We start from the raw sequence: 20,213 nt of genomic DNA on the forward strand, positions 1-20,213 counted from the left end.
AGGTCCCACCTGTATCCCCTTAAAAACGAGCTTCATACCGACCCCCTTAAGGGTCATAGACTACTATGACATAAAAGGGAGATTCAGGGGAAACCCCTGAACGCACTGCAGGAACACATGTGAAAGGGACTTTTGGGTTGAAAATAATTAGAAGATTGAATCGAGCTTTTAAGAGTCGGACCTTCACCTATGAGATATTGCTTCCTTGCATAATGAATAATAATAATGAAAGCATAAATTCGAACCTTCGCTTCCCATAGTATTGTGCTGAAGAAAAGAGTCTTATGAAGTTTCTGTTAGCATAACATAGTACTTAAAGGGAACCTGTCATGTCAAAAAACACTATTAACCTGCAGATATTGGGGTCAATCTGCAGGTTAATAGTGTTCTAAAGCTGTGCAGCCGCCACACTGAAGGCCAGACTACTGGGAAGAAATGAACTTTATTCCTCCTTGCATAAGCATATAACTTAAATGGTTATTCCCAACTTAGCCATCTATGACATATCCACAGGATATACCATAAAGGTCTCTGAAAGGTGCAAGAATCGGACTAGCATCTATCTCCACCCCTGTCACACCTGTATTTTGTCACCTGATCCCTCAGTTCAGTCCAGATGAATTACACCCCAGAGTACTGAAGGAGATCGTAGAAGAAATTTTAGAACCACTCTCCCTAATCTTTGAAAATTCTTGGAGAACAGGAGAAGTCCCAGAAGACTGGAGAAGAGCAAATGTTGTTCCTATCTTCAAAAAGGGGAAGAAGGTGGACCCAGGGAACTATAGGCCGGTGAGTCTGACTTCTATACCAGGAAAGATCTTTGAACAAATTATTAAACAACATGTATGTAAGTACATGGATAAGAATGAAGTGATTAACCAGAGTCAGCATGGGTTTGTAACTAACAAGTCATGTCAGACTAACTTAATTTCCTTCTATGACAGAATCACTGACTGGGTGGATCAGGGAAATGCTGTAGATATAGTATATCTTGACTTCAGCAAAGCATTTGACAAAGTATCTCACACCATCCTTATTGAAAAAATGACCAAGTATGCAATGGACCAGGCAACTGTTAGGTGGATTCATAACTGGCTTAGTGATCGGACTCAAAGGGTGGTTGTAAATGGCTTCACATCCAGCTGGATGAATGTCTCAAGTGGGGTACCACAGGGCTCCGTCCTGGGACCTGTATTGTTCAACATCTTTATCAATGATTTAGATGAAGGAATTGAGGGTAAACTGATTAAATTTGCTGATGACACAAAGCTAGGAGGGATAGCTAATACTAGAGAAGAGAGAGAGAGGATTCAAAAAGACCTAAATAAACTGGAGCAGTGGGCAGCAACCAACAGAATGGTTTTTAACAGGGAAAAATGCAAAGTACTACATCTGGGCAATAAAAATGAAAAAAGCATATACAGAATGGGAGGAATAGAGCTAAGCAACAGTACATGTGAAAAAGACTTAGGTATACTAATAGATCATAGACTGAACATGAGTCAACAGTGTGATGCAGCAGCAAAAAAGGCAAATACAATTCTGGGATGTATTAACAGAAGCATACAGTCTAGATCACGTGAAGTCATTATCGGTCTTTACTCCTCTTTGGTCAGACCTCATCTGGAATACTGTGTACAGTTTTGGGCACCACATTTTAAAAAAGACATAGACAAACTGGAGCAAGTTCAGAGAAGAGCGACCAGAATGGTGACTGGTCTGCAAACCATGTCCTATGAGGAACGGTTGCAGGATTTGGGAATGTTTAGCTTGCAAAAAAGAAGACTGAGAGGAGACTTAATAGCTGTCTACAAATATGTCAAGGGCTGTCACATTGTAGAAGGATCATCTTTATTCTCATTTGCACAAGGAAAGACTAGAAGCAATGGGATGAAACTAAATGGGAGGAGACACAGATTAGATATTAGAAAAAACTTTTTGACAGTTAGGGTGATTAATGAGTGGAACAGGCTGCCACGAGAGGTGGTGAGTTCCCCTTCAATGGACGTCTTCAAATAGAGGCTGGACAGACATCTGTCTGAGATGATTTAGTGAATCCTGCTTTGAGCAGGGGGTTGGACCAGATGACCCAGGAGGTCCCTTCCAACTCTACCATTCTATGATTCTATGATTCTATGATTCTCCAAGGTAGTCGATAGCAGTAAAAGTAGATATGACTGACTAAATATTTGATTATGCAGGTGAAAGACTGTTCAGGTATCAGGGGCAATTATTTATTTGCCCTTTGGTGAGGAATAGCAAAAGTAGCATTTTTTTGTTGAACACAGCATATGGCGGTCATGATGGGACTGGGAGTGATTATATCTCTGGTGGGCTGAGTGAGAGTTAGAAATGAAGGAAGGTTTGTATTCGAGGGTAGAGTTCATGAAAGCCGGTAGGCAGCAGGGCAATTGGTGAAGTGTGCTTCGTTGCGTTTTTGTAGCGTTTTGCGGCGTTTTTACGGCCGCGAAAACGCTTGTAAAACCGTCTGCCATGCAAAGCAATGTGAATTCGGATGTGCTGTGCACATGATGCGCTAATTAGCGTGCCGAATTCGCATTGTGTTGCAAAACGCAGCATGACCATTTCTACCGCGATTACGCTGCAAATTCACGGCCATTGAGGAACATTGAAGCGCAGCAAACCCGCAGGTATATGTGGATTTGCTGCGTTACAATTAAATTCAATGGCCACGAATTTGCAGCGTAATCGCGGTGCGTGTGGTATCCAGGATGAAGAGGAGACTACAACTCCTCTTCATCCCGGCTACCACACGGTGAAAAAAAGAAATAAAAAAGTAAAAAAACAGTATACTCACCTCTCCGGTCTGCTCCCGGTGGTGTCCTCTCTCCTTGGCGTCCCGCGGTGTACTTGCAGGACCTGCAGTGACATCATTTAGTCAGCTGATGGTCACATGACCACTGACGTCAGCGGTCAGGTGATGGTCGCGTGACCATCAGCTGACTAAATGACGTCACCGAAGGTCCTGCCAGTACACCGCGGGACGCCGAAGAGAGAGGACGTGGCCGGGAAGAGACCGAAGAGGTGAGTATACAGGTTTTTTTTATTTTTAACTTTTTAATTCTTTTTTTTTTTTTTTTACTATAGATGCAGCATTTAAAGCATCTAAGTTAGTCACACAACATAAATCCATGGCGGTTACATGGATTTATATTGTGTGACCATCTTGTCAAGCACGTTTCCAAGTGATGCTCAAAAACGCATGTAAAAACGCTGAGAAAACGCATGTAAATCTGCATGCGTTTTTTTTCTGCCACAGAGAGGCAAAAACGCTCTGCGTCAAATCTGCTACGTGGGGACATAGCCTCAATGTAATAACCAAGCACCACTTTCTTACTGACCCATGACTTCCAGTGCTGGAGCTCCTGCGGCTCAGAGAAGACTTGTTTTTCTGCTGAGATTTCATTATGAGGTCGTGCTTGTGCTTCAGCTCTAGGAGCAAAGAGCGGAGGTCCTCATCCTCACACAGATCTGGGGACAAAGTGTAAAACATACATGAAGTCACACTACAATAAGACACCACCTCAGAAATCTTTCCTTCCAGACAAGTGATGGACATGATTAGTCCTCTCTATCTAATCTTGAAAATGGAGAGCACCTTGATAAGGAAGTCTTAAGCCCCCGTCTCACATAGCGAGATCGCTGCTGAGTCACTGTTTTGGTGACGCAGCAGCGACCTCACCAGCGATCTCGCTATGTGTGACACTTTGCAGCGATCAGGCCCCTGCTGTGAGGTCGCTGATCGCTGCAAAGTGTCCTGGACCATTTTTTGGTCCTTGCCCTCCCGCTGGTCAACACACATCACTGTGTGGGACCAGCGATCAGGCTGGTAACCATGATAAACAGCGGGTTATTAGGGGCACACGCGCACTTAGTAACCCGCTGTTTATCATGGTTACGAGCCTGCTACGGTGAGTGGTAACCTCCCGCTCACCGTAGCAGAGTGGTAACCATGATAAACAGCTGGTTCCTAAGTGCGCGTGTGCCCCTAGTAACCTGCTGTTTATCATGGTTACCAGCCTGATCCTGCTTCAGCAGCAGGCTGGTAACCAGGAGCAGGACATCGTGGAAAGATTCTTTCCACGATGTCGCGGCTCCCCTGATCGCTGGTGAGCCTGCCTGTTTGACAGCTCACCAGCGATCACTTAGCGACGCACTAGCAATACCGGCCAGGTCACATCGTTGTCGGGATCGCTGGTGCGTCGTTATGTGAGACGGTACCCTTATAAGAGCTTCAAATACAAGGTGGAGAGAAGCTAATTACCATGATACCTCATTAGCCATTTTTGCACAGTTGCACAGTAGCAAGTAAATAAATTACATATTCATCACTACTGTTTCTCCCTCATAAGCATACAATGGGTGAGCCAGTCCTGATGTGTCTACATCAGAGACCACACAGGAGTAAAAGATAAGAAACGGTAAACATGGATCAAACAAACCACATCACCTCAGATGTTTTTTGCACCCAACACGCAGATAACATATCTGCCCCCTGATAAAGCAACTATTTTATGCACAAACCACTTTTTTCCCTACATATCTACCTCTGTTAGTGGTAACATTGTATTATTGTTGTATAAAATCTATATATTAGGAACATTCACCATTTTTAGGGAATTCATCCTTCCCCTATTCTAATATAATTTTGTTTATCCTTTTCTACCTGTAAGGCTGTGTGCCCACGATGCGTTTTTTAAGCGTTTCCGCAGCGGCAAAAACGCTGCAGAAACGCTTAAAAAACACATGGTTGAAAGCCTGCCATGTTCCCCAATGATAATCCGCATGTGCTGTGCACATGCTGCGGAAATTTCCGCTGCGGATTATCATTGCGGAAAAAAACGCAGCACTACCAATTATTATGCGGAAGTGCTGCGTTTTTGCCGCCATTCACTTGCATTGGAACGCATGGATTCCACATCACTGTATATGTAGATGCGCATTCCATGCGTTCCAATGTGCGGATGGTACCTGGTGTGGAAGAGAGGAGACTCTCCTCCGGACCTGGGTACCATAGAACCTGTGAAAAAAAGAATAAAATAAAAAATAAATGTTATATTTACCTTCTGACGGCCCCTGCTCTCCTTGTCTTCACTTGCCGGCAGCTCGCGATGGACTGAAGGACCTGCGCTGACGTCATAGTCATGTGACGGGTCACGCGATGCTGACGTCGGCAGGTCCTTCAGTGTACTGCGATCTGCCGACAGCCAGGACGGTGAAGCAAGATTTATTTTTTTATTTTTAACATTTCTTTGGGGTCACACTATATAAATCCATGCCTTTTGCATGGATTTATAAGGTGTGACCAAGTTGACAAGCACTTTCCAAGTGATGCTAAAATCGCTTGGAAAGAGCTTGACAACCCGCATGCGGAAATGCATGTGAAGAACGCTTCACATCCGCTTGTCCCTGGCAGGAAAAACGCATGTACAATCCGCATGTACAATCCGCATGTACAATCCGCATGTACAATCTGCATGTACAATCCGCATGCATTTTTTCTGCAAGGGGAGATGCAGAAACGCTCAGGAAAAATCCGGAGCATTTCTGCATCGTGGGCACATAGCCTTACAATATATAAGTTGCTGTATTTTGGAACCATTTTTTAAATATATTTTTATTCTTAGGATTAATGTAAACATAACCACTCCTTTCTTAGTTGATATTTGTAAGACCATCTCCAAGTACATGTTTTAAATGTTTTTATATGTTGTTATTATTATTATTATTATTTATTTACGGTATATAGCACCATTGATTCAATGGTGCTATACATAAGAAGGGGTTACATACCAAATACAGATATCACTTACAGTAAACAAACTAACAATGATAAACTGGTATGGAGAGAAGAGGACCCTGCCCTTGCAGGCTTACATTCTACAGGATGGTGGGGAAGAAGACAGTAGGTTGGGGGGGTTGCAGTAGCTCCGGTGTTGTTGAGGTGGCAGCAAGTAAGGTCATGGCAGGCTGTAAGCTTGTTTTAAGAGATGGGTTTTCAGGCTCCATCTGAAGGATCCTAGTGTGGCGGATAATCAGTCGTGTTGAGGCACAGAATTCCAGAGGATGGGGGATATTCAGGACAAATCTTGGAGGAAATTGGGAGAGGAACGAATAAGTGTGGAGGAGAGAAGGAGGTCTTGGGAGGACCGGAGATTACATAATGGAATGTATTGGGAGATTAGTTCAGAGATGTATGGAGGAGAGAGGTTATGGATGGCTTTGTAGGTCAGTGTTAGTAGCTTGAACTGGATACGCTGGGCAATTGGGAGCCAGTGACAAGATTTGCAAAGGGGGGTAGCAGAGGAGTAACGAGGCGAGAGATGGACCAGTCGCGCAGCGGAGTTAAGGATGGACTGTAGGGGTGCGAGAGTGTTAGCAGGTATGCCACAGAGGAAGATGTTGCAGTAGTCGAGGTGGGAGATGATGAGGGCATGCACAAGCAGTTTAGTAGATTGAGGGTTGAGGAAAGGACGGATTCTGGAAATATTTTTGAGCTGGAGGCGACAGGAGGTGGCAAGAGCTTGGATGTGGGGTTTGAAGGACAGGGCAGAGTTAAGGGTTACTCTGAGTCAGCGGATTGTCGGTACAGGAGTGACGTCATTTATTGTGATAGAAAGATCAGGTGGGAAAGATATGCGAGATGGGGGAAAGATGATGAGTTCAGTTTTGTCCCGCTTGAGGAAGCGGGAGGAGAAGAAGAAGGATATGGCTGCTAGACATGCTTGGATTCTGGACAGCAGAGAGGTGACATCTGGGCCGGAGAGGTAGATCTGGGTGTCATCAGCGTACAGATGGTACTGGAAGCCATGGGATTTTATGAGCTGCCCCAGGCCAAGGGTATAGATTGAGAAGAGTAGGGGTATTAGGACAGAGTCTTGAGGGACTCCAACAGAGAGGGGGCGGGGTGAGGAGGTAGTGTGGGAGTGGGAGACGCTAAATGTGCGGTTAGAAAGGTATGAGGAGATCCAGGATAGGGCAAGGTCTTTGATGCCAAAGGAAGAGAGGATCTGTAGTAGGAGGCAGTAGTCAACTGTATCAAAAGCAAAGGACAGGTGAAGAAGAAGGAGTACAGATAATTGTTAGCTTTGGCTGTAAGTAAGTCATTGGTGATTTTGGTAAGGGTAGTTTCGGTGGAATGGTGGGGGAGGAAGCCAGATTGCCGGTTGTCGAAGAGAGTTAGATGAAAAGTGGGAGGAAAGTTCAGCGTGACAGTGTTGCTCAAGGAGTTTGGAGGCAAATGGGAGCAGCGATATGGGGCGATAGCTGAACAAGGCGGTTGGGTCGATGGATGGCTTTTTGAGGATGGGCGTGATTGCGGCATGTTTGAAGGCAGCAGAGAAGGTACCAGAAGTTAGTGATAGGTTGAAGAGATGGGTTAGGGATGGAATGAGTGTGAGGGTGAGGTTGGGGAGGAGGTGGGATGGGATGGGGTCAAGTGCACAAGTGGTGAGGTGTGATTTGGAGAGGAGACGAGTAAGGTCTCTTTCCATGATGTTGGGGAGGGAGGTTATGGGGGAGGGGCAATGGTGTGGAAAACAAAGGGGTTGTGGTGGTTGGACAGTAAAGACTTGCCATGTTTGGTCAGTCTTGTTTTTGAAGTGTGTGGCAAACTCCTCAGCAGAGATGATGGAGGTTGGAGGGGGCAGTGGAGGGCGGAGGAGAGAGTTAAAAGTGTTGAATAGCAGTTTGGGGTTGTAGGACAGGGAAGATATGAGGGTTGTGAAGTAGGCCTGTTTAGCAAAGGTGAGGGCTGATTTGAATGCGAGTGTTGCTTGTTTGAATGCAGTGAAGTCATCTTGAGAATGTGTTTTCTTCCAATGCCGCTCCGCAACCCTGGACGCTTATACTGTATGTTAATAATAAAGCTATATGTTTCTAAATTATTTATGGTATGTGTAGTCTTTCTTTATAGGTTCATTAAATAATTTAATAGATCGGACATTTATACACACGATGATATCAAAATGTTTATTTTTTTACTTTCTTTATTTTTTAACGAGCAAAAGGATGAATGATTTAAACTTTTACATATTTTTTAGATTTTTAGTATATATGTATATATTTTTTTTTTACTTTACTTTTTTTTTATTTCCCCCTAGGGAACTTGAACCTATGGTCAGCTGACCACTCATACTGTATCTGATGTTCTCGTGGGAGGTTAACAGGATTGAGTGGATAAGCCCCTGGCTGCCATGGTAGCCCATCGCGAACACTGGCATACAGTCATATGAAAAAGTTTGGGCACCCCTATTAATCTTAAGCTTAATGTTTTATAAAAATTGGTGTTTTTGCAACAGCTATTTCAGTTTGATATATGTAATAACTGTTGGACACAGTAATGTTTCTGCCTTGAAATGAGGTTTATTGTACTAACAGAAAATGTGCAATCTGCATTCAAACAAAATTTGACAGGTGCATAAGTATGGGCACCTCACCAGAAAAGTGACATTAATATTTAGTAGATCCTCCTTTTGCAAAAATAACAGCCTCTAGTCGCTTCCTGTAGCTTTTAATGAGTTCCTGGATCATGGATGAAGGTATTTTTGACCATTCCTCTTTACAAAGCAATTCCAGTTCAGTTAAGTTTGATGGTCGCCGAGCATGGACAGCCCTCTTCAAATGATCCCACAGATGTTCAATGATATTCAGGTCTGGGGACTGGGATGGCCATTCCAGAACATTGTAATTGTTCCTCTACATGAATGCCTGAGTAGATTTGGAGCGGTGTTTTGGATCATTGTCTTGCTGAAAGATCCATCCACTGCGTAACTTCAACTTTATCACTGATTCTTGAACACTATTGCCAAGAATCTGCTGATACTGAGTGGAATCCATGCGTCCCTCAACTTTAACAAGATTCCCAGTGCCGGCATTGACCACACAGCCCCAAAGCATGATGGAACCTCCACCAAATTTTACTGTGGGTAGCAAGTGTTTTTCTTGGAATGCTGTGTTTTTTTGCCACCATGCATAACGCCTTTTTGTATGACCAAACAACTCAATCTTGGTTTCATCAGTCCACAGGACCTTCTTCCAAAAAGAAATAGGCTTCTTCAAATGTGCTTTTGCATACCTCAGCCGACTCTGTTTGTGCGTACTTGCAGAAACGGCTTCTTTCGCATCACTCTCCCATACAGCTTCTCCTTGTGCAAAGTGCGTTGTATAGTTGACCGATGCACAGTGACACCATCTGCAGCAAGTTGATGCTGCAGCTCTCTGGAGGTGGTCTGAGGATTGTCCTTGACTGATCTCACCATTCTTCTTCTCTGCCTTTCTGATGTTTTTCTTGTCCTGACACTTCTGGCCTTAACAAGAACTGTCCCTATGTTCTTCCATTTCCTTACTATGTTCCTCACAGTGGAAACTGACAGGTTAAATCTCTGAGACAGCTTTTTGTATCCTTCCCCTGAACAACTATGTTGAATAATCTTTGTTTTCAGATCATTTGACAGTTGTTTTGAGGAGCCCATGATGCCACTCTTCAGAGGAGATTCAAACAGGAGAACAACTTGCAAGTGGCCACTTTAAGTAGCTTTTCTCATGATTGCATACACCTAGCTATAAAGTTCAAAGCTCAATGAGGTTACAAAACCAAAAAAAGTGCTTTAGTAAGTCAGTAAAAAGTAGGCAGGAGTATTTAAAACAAGAAAATGATAAGGGTGCCCATACTTATGCACCGGTCAAATTTTGTTTGAATGCAGATTGCACATTTTCTGTTAGCACAATAAACCTCATTTCAAGGCAGAAACATTACTGTGTCCAACAGTTATTACATATATCAAACTGAAATAGCTGTTGCAAAAACACCAATTTTTATAAAACATTAAGCTTAAGATTAATAGGGGTGCCCAAACTTTTTCATATGACTGTACAAGTCAGTTAAATGCCCTTGTCAGTGACTGACTGCAGCATTTAAATAGTTAAACAGCAGTGATCGGAGATAGCTCCAGTCACTGCTGTTACAGGCATATGCTGGCGGTGTAACACAGGCAGTGTCATGCCGATATCGAGCAGGCAGAGCCCTGCAAATGACCTGTGACTAAAATGTATGTCATAGATTGTTAATGGCTTCAAGTGAACAAGCTGCCAAACAGATCTATACATTTCCCAATAAGTAGTAGGTGCTGTTGCATGTACTAAAACTTCTTGAAATACAAATCAACCATGTCAGGATTCTCTGGGGTCTGAGACGAGTTCGGGTGGTCACATGGCAATTTGTATACTTCGGACACATTCCGACTAGATGTTCGTAGGTGGTCTCAATTTATTTAAATTGAGCAAGGCCAAGCACATCTAGTTGGAATGTGGCTGGAACTATACAAAACCACATACAGTACTTGCAGTTACATTACCGCCTGGTATCGCAACAGATACCGGAAAATCCTGACAGCGTTCAGTGCACATGCTGTGAGGATGTAGAAGTCTGCAGTCATACAGAGTGATTGCAGACTTCTATCAAAAGACCATACAACCCATTTAAAAATTATGAATGTTTTCTCTCTCGCTTGTACCAAGATCCAATCCACTAACCACAAATTATAAGGCATAATTTAGAAGTATTTTGGTGATTTTTGGTGAAAGATTCGTTATAAAAATATTAAATGGATGACAACAATCAAAATGACCAAAACATTTGACATTCATGACAAGTATTATTTTACAGTACAAAAACTGTCCATATATCTAGTTTACCAAGAAAGGGCGGCATAACATTTCTGTGTATTGAGGATTGACCTCACAACACTATGTATGAAACTCACCCAGAGGAGTTTCGTCCAAGGAAGTCTTACTGCTCAAACTGGCACCGTGTGACACCAAAATCTCTGCTACATAAATCTGCAAAGCAATTAGAAAGAACTTACTAAAATAATATAATCAGCAGATTATTTTTGGAAATTGCTCTCCTTAACAAATCATATCCCCATCAGTTGCCCATCTTTCTGGATCACTGACTATAGTCAAGAGCAGTCTGAGATCTACTCTCTCTTCTGTCATTGGATAGCAAAAGGGTGAAACTCCAATAATATTTCATGGTAAATTACAAATAATACCACCCAAACTTACACATCTTTTTACTAAGGATGTAGCTGCACTGACTGTTCATAAGGTAGCAGGTAGCAATGCCTAAAGAGAAGGGTTGAAAGTGCAAGTTCATCTGAAGGTGTATGATGATCTGCATTTAAGATGATGTCGTGCAGCTTTGGTCTCTCCAGAAGGTCCACTTATAGTCCTGTTTTAATTGAGAAGTCCTAATGGAGACTTGCACTAGCGCAGCTTAAACCAGCCTCAATATGGCCAGCTCCACACTTCTATGGAGATCTGAACGTGCCACTCTTTAAGCTAGAGTAAACCATAGTCTCTAATGCTAGAAAATAGATTGGATGTAATGGGAAGGGGTTAGGTTGGTTTCAAGAAGTATTTCTCTTATTATGATCCATAATATTTGCTTCGTCCAAACACTACAAAAAAACTCACTTTACTTGTCTATCTCTTTCACTCCCATAGTCTTTGAATAGAGCAGCACCACACATTTACAATAACCGCTGCTCCATTTAGTCAGGGAACAAGGAACCCCGTTCTCACTAACCATGATATCCCAACTATAGGACTCAGAGTGATCAGAAACATTACCTATTTTGTGCATTCTTCAGACAATCCCTTTAAGCCAATAAATTGAAACCTTTATATATGTTATAGTCGATACAATCCTTACCTGTCCCCAAAAAGCTGCGGCATGAAGAGGTTCCCACATGTCAGGATCTTTGACTTCCACAAAAGCCCCATTTTCAAGTAATGTCTCTGCAACTTCTGCAAAACCCCTGGAGGCTGCAACATGGAGCTGTAACAACAGAGAACTCAAGATAAGAGCATATTCATCTACAATATCCAACGTAAATTATCTTCTACCACTACACAATTTGACCCTGGTGACACCAGGATAGCATACAGGCTTATTCGGACCTGGGGGATATATCTGGTCTTACTGTATATTTTTATTCTGCAAAACACCCATGAAGACACATGAAGATCCATATGAATTCAACAATGGGCCCCAATGACTTACAGTGGGCTGGGTAAAACAGGTTCCATTTACAGCAAGAATAATGCTGCATGCTACAATTTTCTTGCCATTAGAGGTCCACTACTTGGACAACCCCTTCTTAAATGCTTTAATCCTCCATGAAATATATAAAAACCATACTCCTGGACCTCAGCCCTTCCAGCAACGTCATCGCGGAGTCTGTCGGTGTGGCGCCCCTGAGGATTCAGTCGCCACAGAGGTACTGCACCCCCCCCAGAGGTGTGGTATCTCCTTCTCTCAGGTAAGGAGGGAGTGCTGCCCGGAACCCCAACACCGGCATCCAAGACTACACTGCTCCAGGCCGGCTGGAAGGGCAAGATGCAATGTGTTTTCCTGATGAGCCCTGTCCCTCGCTTGAGTGGGGGGAACCCAGAGGTAGGGGGAGCCAGTAGTGGGTGTGGGTGGAGGAAGTAGTTTAAGGGAGCACTATAGAGTGAGATATATAAAGGGGAGCCATTTTAGGGTAGCAGGAGCGTTCGGTAGAGGAGTCAGAGGAGAACAGTCAGGGAGCAGAGGCTCTTTAGGAGCTCTGCTCCACAAGTAGGGCCCAGTCCTAGAGGCCCAGGTAGGGAGTAGGCTCTGTTCAAAGAAGGGATCCTAGGGGGTACGGCGAGTGCAGGACGGCACCCGTACGCCCCGCATCTGTCAGAAGACAGAGGGATCGTAGGCCGCAAGAAGGGGACCGGCCCCTGGTCCAGCCGTGTTACTCCAGGTCTCGGCTGGGAAAACCGGAGGCTTCTGGCTTATATAGTCAGTTGCCGAAGCCGCATTCTAATCCCCGTGAGGGTCAAGCAGGTCCGGGAACTCCGACGCACAGGAGGGACTTCAGAGCACCCGAGCGGGATTGAGAGTGGGCAGCCCAGGGCAGGAGGGAGAAAGACCCAGCGTGAAGTCGGTCTAGCTAGGAACACAAGAAAGTTGGGTTCTGTCCGGTACTCCTAATCTGCCTGAGGAAGTGCTGAACCCCTGCCTGGTGAACGCAGTGCGACGTGGGAGGCCGACAACTGTACAGTGCACCAGTGGAACTGTCATAAGAACTGTGAGTAAAGACTCGGATGACTGCACCGCACTGCCTCCGTCCATTCTTTATCTGCGCCACCTTTCCCTCACTGCACTACAACGCCCAGCGCAACTTCTACATCCTACACTGCCCTGGAGCTAGCTCTACCTGTGGAGAGCCACACCATCCCTGCTGCCGTAACACCAGCTCCAGACGACTGCTCCGCAGAGGCGGCTCCCTTTAGCCGCATTCCACAGGTGGCGTCACGAACGTTATTTCAAAACCCCATATTAATAGGAGATTCCCCTTTTTACTGACCGCCCTGGGTCACGGACCGGGCCAGCCACGTGATATCCCCCAGCGACCAGGGGCCCGGCTGCCGAGTACCCCACGGCCCAGGGGGCGCGTCACCGGCACTCATGGTACATTGTTATATCATGTGACTGCTGTAGTCCATCAGAGGCCGCTAATGGACTGTAGAATTCCTTCTTGGGGAAATGTGAAGGTAGCAGCCCATCAGCTGCCACTGATAGGAAGCAGCATTCATGTCACACCACAACGTCACATGAGTGCCGGCAGACACAGTGCAGACATCACTGGAATGGCATATACAGTATATGTTTTTTTCCTTATTTTACATTGAGGATTATACCATTTAAGAAAGAGTTGTCCAAGTATTGGACTTTTAATGGTAAGAAAAGTGTAGCATGCAGCACTACTCTTCTAATTGAAACCCCCTTTAACTACAACAGAATGGCTAAGAAATATACAATTTTCTAATATATACTGATTATTGGAATATTTGATAAGGGTACGTTCACATGGATTTTTTTACATGAATTTTTCCAATATACTAAGCTATAGGCATTCTATAGACCCCCAAACACATTAAACTAATGTCGGCCAAACCTGCTAATATCATTGGACTCGGTTGATATTCTTAAAAGGGTTGTCCAGTCCAAACCAACAAGTCTGCAGTCATTCTGTGTGACTGGAGACTTATGAATCCCCCAGCGAATGCACTGTGTGCTGCGGGGATTCGCTGGTTTTATACCCGGGACCAGAGGGTATGTATGAGTAATACATGCTCCCGGCCAGTGGACGCAGCCTCGATCTCCAATAGAAGTGTATGGAGCGAGGCTGCGCCCACTGGCCGGGTGCATGTATAACTCATACATACCCTCTTGTCCCAGGTCTGAAACAGGCAAATCCCTGCAGCTGGAGGGATTCATAAGTCTGCAGTCACACAGAGTGACTGCAGACTTATTGGTTTGGACTGGACAACCTCTTTAAGCCTATGGCAGCCTCCTGACTCTCCCCTGACAGATGATGATGGGGGAAATAAAGATCCAGCAATTGCCCCCAGAACATGGAGCCTGAGGGAGGCTCAAAGACCTTCTTCCACATACATAAGAAGACAACAGTATTATAAATAGCACATTTTAGTTAGGGGCTGTAGTTACAGTTTTTGCATTGGTAACAAGTTTTGCCTCAATTTGTGAAGAAAAGACAACTATGGGGGAAAATTACTCAGATTACAGTCGTATAAAAGTTGTATATTTTTACCCAACCTGTAGTTGCTTAAAAATATTGCAGCTTTTTTATACTTGTCCCACCCACTTTAAATGGAGGTAGGGTCTTCAAGGGAGGAGTATGGTCAACCACAGCCCCTCAGACATACTATATTAATGTTATAAAGGCTGTGTGCCCACTATGCGTTTTTTAAGCATTTCCGCAGGGGCAATTCCACTGCAGAAACGCTTAAAAAACGCTTGGTAGAAGGTCTGCCATGTTCCCCAATGATAATCCGCATGTGCTATGCACATGCTGCGGAAATTTCCGCTGCGGATTATCATTGCGGAAAAATACGCAGCACTACCAATTATTTTGCGGAAGCGCTGCGTTTTCGCCACCATTGACTTGCATTGGAACGCAAGGAATCTGTATCACTGCATCTGTACATACGGAATCCATGCATTTCAATGTGTGGATGGTACCCAGGTTTGAAGAAGAGGAAACTCTCCTCCAGACCTGGGTACCATAGTACCTGTAAAAAAAGAATAAAAAAAAAATAAAATTATACTTACCTTCTGATGGCCCCCGGTGCGCTCGTCCTCCCATGCCGGCAGCTCGTGGTGGACTGAAGGACCTGCACTGACGTCATTTAGTCATGTGACGGGTCACGTGACCTCTGACGTCTGCAGGTCCTTAAATCTACCGCGAGCTGCTGGCAAGCAGAGACAAGGACTCCGGGGGCCATCAGAAGGTAAGTATATATTTATTTTTTACCATTCTGTTAATGGTCACACTATATAAAATCCATGCCGGTTGCATGAATTTATATAGTGTGACCAAGTTGACAAGCACTTTCCAAGTGATGCTAAAATTGCTTACAAAACGCTTGTCAACCCGCATGCGGAAATGCATGTGAAGAACGCTTCACATCCACATGTCCCTGGCAGGAAAACGCATGTACAATCCGCATGTACAATCCGCATGTACAATCCGCATGTACAATCTGCATGTACAATCCGCATGCGTTTTTTTCTGCCAGGGAGATGCAGAAACGCTCAGGAAAAATCCGGAGCATTTCTGCATCGTAGGCACATAACCAAATAATAAATTATAGCCGGAATCTACTCCAGAGAGCTTAGCTTTCTGTTTGGGGGACACGGACAACCCAAAATTCCCACACATTCGCAATTAGGCCATGTTCACACGTTCAGTATTTGGTGAGTTTTTTTACATCAGTATTTGTAAGCCAAAATCAGGAGTGGAACAATCAGAGGAAAGGTATAATAGAAACACGTCACCACTTCTGTATTTATCACCCACTCCTGGTTTTGGCTTACACATACTGAGGTAAAAAACTGACCAAATACTGAGCGTGTGCACTTGGCCTTGGGGAATTACTAATTACAGTACACGAGGAGTGCACATTATATTATCTGTATAACATGAAGCGTGTAATGGGTGATTCTGGTCACAACAGCCTGTAGTGGACGTGAACACATAACCGTTATTGGGGAAAGTAACATGACCGCACTATTCCTCTCACCAGAGTGGCCCCCTGGCTGTCTGTTCTGTTCAGGTCCTGTCCGGCTGCTACCAGCGCTCTGACATCGCTCAGCATGTGACGCTCCGGGGCCTGCCGAGCCTCGTTAACCATTTCTTGTGTGATACCTAGAGAGCGGTGAATGTAGGAAGACGAGGTACAATCTCAGTGACATTAACAGAGAAGCCAATGATACATTCTCATATTAACCACCCCAGTCTGGTAAGTGATTAGCAGCTCGAAGGAAGGAAAAAAGCTTTGCCTCCCACCTTTGTAGGTCATGCAGTTCTCTATGACGCTCAGCGTGGCTTCATCCTCACACAGGTCGTACACCATGTTGCCGTCTGCATTTACTGCCAGCAGATCTGCACCACTGGGGACAGGACAGAATCAAAACTCACTGTGATTAGTCTTACATTGGTGGGAACACCTAAAAGATAACTGCTCAGCACCAGTTACATAAAGAATTAACATCTGTACTGCTCCAGTGTCCCATTAACCAGCACAAACCTCAATACTTCTATCAATACCAAGTTTCCAAAATATATCGATTTTTTGCTATGAAAAACCTTTATAATTATCATAGTACAAAAAAATATGGCAGTACAAAGTGCACAAAAAAGACAAGTAAAGCGGAGAGAAGGTGGTCATGGCAACAGTATTCAGACAATAGTATAAAAATAGTTACAGCAAACTACAGGCAGAGTATATGGCGCTGCGTCAGTACATGGATATATATTAGAGATGATGTATACAGCTTGGCATTGGTGTGACATCTATAGAAAACATTTCTGGAACTATTTTACTAATATTGATCCAAATTTACAGTCTGTCTTATAGTCCAAAGAAACATTTACTGTTGCGAAGGCTTCAGGGCTAAAATCTCCCAGAATTCCTTAGCGTCACTTCACCTTTGATCTCGGACTTGATCTTACATCTGTCGAGAGGTGGAGGTGAGATATACAAGACTTAGGCCATGTGCACACATTCAGTATTTGGTCAGTATTTTCCATCAGTATTTGTAAGCCAAAACTAGGATTGGGTGATAAATACAGAAGTGGTGACGTGTTTCTATTACACTTTTCCTCTGATTATTCCAATCCTGGTTTTGGCTTACAAATACTGATGGAAAAACTCACCAAATACTGAACGTGTGCACATGGCCGTAGGCGATCTTGTATATGGTTCCAATTCTAACTAATATCCTGGTAAACTAGTTCTTTTTGGTTCCTATTTGTACATTTATATAGGCTGAAACACCAGCAACAATGCTGGTAAATTGGTATCCTACCAGTACCTGGCAATGATTTGTGTAACTCCATAGGCTTATATGACTTCCACTGAAATCAATGGAGCAAACACTGTATCCAGGTAGTCAAGGTTCAGTTTAAATCCATGGGGTGTAATGCTTCACCAATACATTCTATAGAAATGTATGAGTTAGGTGCTGACCTTAAAGGGTTATTCCTACAATGGCAATTTTGTTTTTACAAAATAACAGTATATGCATGACTATTGTTAATATATAATACAAGCAAAACATAAAGTTTCTTTCATGTACCTTTGTGGCTTGTTTTCATCTCTTTCAGCTTCACAGAGCTGAATGGGTGGTCCGATTAGATGTACTAAAACTACATTTTGCAGCAGCGATTGCTGTTTCTCACTGCAACAGGCCTGTCCCTTTGCTCTCATTGTGTGTGCTTTCTGATAGAGATAGACCTTCACAAGGCAGGGGCATATTGCCCATAGCAGCAGAACTTCCATTGGGGATTTCGATTCAATGCTATCTGCACCCTTAGTATTCAGATACAGTTGAATATAATGAGGGTGTGACAATTCATCCTGTGCGACTGACCTCTCACTCTCAGCAGGTGCCTGTGCCTGCTGTAAACGGTGAGCAGATTGGAAAAGTTCACCATGGGGGAACGAGGGCAAGGTGAGTGTTCCTTTTTTTTGGAAGAGCTCTTGTGGCGCCCCTGAGGGTTCAGTCGCCACAGAGGTACTGCATCTCACCCAGAGGTGTGGTATCCCTCTCTCAGGTAAGGATAGAGTGCTGCCCGGGACCCTAACACCTGCATCCAACACGTCCACTTCAGTAGGGCAGGACGAGATTGCTCCTAAGGGAGAGCACAGTCCCAGGTCCCTGGCTGGAGTGGAGGGGAACCAGGTGAGGGGGAACCATGTAGTGGGTGTGGGTGGAGGACGTGGTTCAGGGGAGCACTTGTGAAGGAGTTGTATAAAATGAGAAGCCATCTTGAAAGAACAGGCAAGTCTGAGAGGAGAAGTGAGGGGAGCAGGGGCTCTGCACGAGCTCTGCCCCAGAGTGGGCCTAGCAGGGAGGCCCAAGACTGAGAAGGAGAGAGGAGCAGGAAGGAAGGCTCCAGGAGGAACGAGAGGATCCTAGGGGTACGGGCAGTGCTGGAGGCCACCCGTACGCCCGAATCTACCAGGTGTGGAGGGATCAAGCCGCAGAGGGGACCGGCCCCTAAACTAGTGGAGAACTACAAGACTCAGCTAGAAACCGGAGGCTTCTGTACTTTTAAGGTGCAGTTGCCACAGCCACAATTACATCGCCGAAAAGGTGGCCACAGAGGATCCAGGTGACTGCAGGTCGCCCGACAAGACCCGAGGCTACCGGATTGGGACACTGATTATGAGGCTCAGGGCAGGAGGGTGAGAGCCAGCGCAGGAAGACGAATGAGAAAGGCACATAGAAAGGGGTCCTGTCAGGCACTCTTGAACTACCTGAGGGATTGCTGAACCCCTGCCTGGTGAACGCAGCGCGACATGGGAGACTGTAATCTGTACAGTGCAACCTGAGGAACTGAACAACTGTGAGTAAACTCTTAAGACTGCACCCCACTGTCTCTGTGAATTACTGCTGCGCCATCCCTCCCTGCACTACACTGCACTACAACGCCCAGCAACTTCTACAACATCTACACTGCCCTGGAGCTAAACTCTACCTGTGGAGAGCTAAACCAACTGGATATCATTTCACACAAAACCCCAAAAATGGGCCAGATCTACAGGATAGGGGTTACTTACTAGAATGGTGGAAGTCTGAGTATATTACTCAGCTATCTTTGGCTGTTCCATAGAGAATTGAGTAATCGTGTGGTCGGACCTGCACTGATCGAGTAGTTGTCATGTACTCTGTATATAGGTGATAACTTTATCTTTCTGGAATACCACTTTACATCTCAAGGATTCAAGCAGATTTCCAGGACACTGTGAGCAGAGGTAAGTGGGAAGTCGGTGGAGCATGTGCAAAGGGTGCTGGGTGCTGTTAGAACCTTGCTCTTAGGTTTTTTCCTTTGCTGGTCACATGACCTTGTTGGCCTATTTAATCCTGCTCCGCCCTTCTGGCTTTGCTGGACTTCATTGTATAACTACTTTCTAGCTAGCCTGTGCTCTGTATCTAACTCTGTTAGTTTGCTTGGTCTACGGACCTCTATGTTCTATATATTTTGTTTGTTCGTCTGTCTGCTACTATTTCTGTTAGGAGGTGTCCCATTTTCCTCCCAGTCCTTAATACTTGTAGGGATTCCTTCCCCACATCTATAGGTCTCCGTACAGACTAGCTTAGGACTTTAGCAGGTCTGATCGCAGGATCAGGTCCCCTGTTACATCGTAGGGATTTAGCTGAGTTCTATCGTAGGGACAGATCTCCTCTCTTTCCTTAGCTCTGGTAGCAGAACATAACAGTAAGTCCAGCCTGCAAATTCTCTAAGGAAAGATTTTTCTGTTCCATCATGGTGTCGGTTCAGGATTTGGCTCATCGCCTGCAGGGACTCTCTCTGGAGGTGGCCGAGCTCCGTCAGCACGTGAGTAACTGTCCTGGAGCACATTTCTTGGAGCCTAAGGTATGTTTGCCGGATTTATTTTTTGGTGAACACCGAGAATTTTTTTCATTTAAAAATGCTTGCTTATTGTATTTTCGTTTGAGACCCAAGTCCTCTGGGGATGAATCCCAGCGCATAGGGTTCATAATGTCACTTTTGCGCAAAGAGCCTCAGGAGTGGGCCTTTTCTTTGCAACCTAGTGATACA

At 44.6% G+C, this 20,213-nt stretch overlaps 1 protein-coding gene across 1 annotated transcript in view; it reads right to left on the reverse strand.

Moving 5' to 3' along the window:
• The window catches only part of PPP1R16B (protein phosphatase 1 regulatory subunit 16B), a 62,483-nt gene that overhangs the window by 8,418 nt on the left and 33,852 nt on the right, over window positions 1–20,213 (reverse strand). The window contains exons 5-9 of the mRNA XM_073683789.1: window positions 16,431–16,534; window positions 16,165–16,289; window positions 11,738–11,863; window positions 10,785–10,860; window positions 3,363–3,492 (exon numbers count right to left, since the gene is read on the reverse strand). Coding sequence (XP_073539890.1) covers window positions 3,363–3,492; window positions 10,785–10,860; window positions 11,738–11,863; window positions 16,165–16,289; window positions 16,431–16,534 — 561 coding nt within the window. The remainder of the gene's footprint in view (window positions 1–3,362; window positions 3,493–10,784; window positions 10,861–11,737; window positions 11,864–16,164; window positions 16,290–16,430; window positions 16,535–20,213) is intronic.

The sequence above is a fragment of the Phyllobates terribilis genome, unplaced genomic scaffold, assembly GCF_046119375.1.
Source record: "Phyllobates terribilis strain yellow unplaced genomic scaffold, ASM4611937v1 Scaffold_5__5_contigs__length_657084704, whole genome shotgun sequence".
NCBI classification, from domain to species: Eukaryota; Metazoa; Chordata; class Amphibia; order Anura; family Dendrobatidae; genus Phyllobates; species Phyllobates terribilis.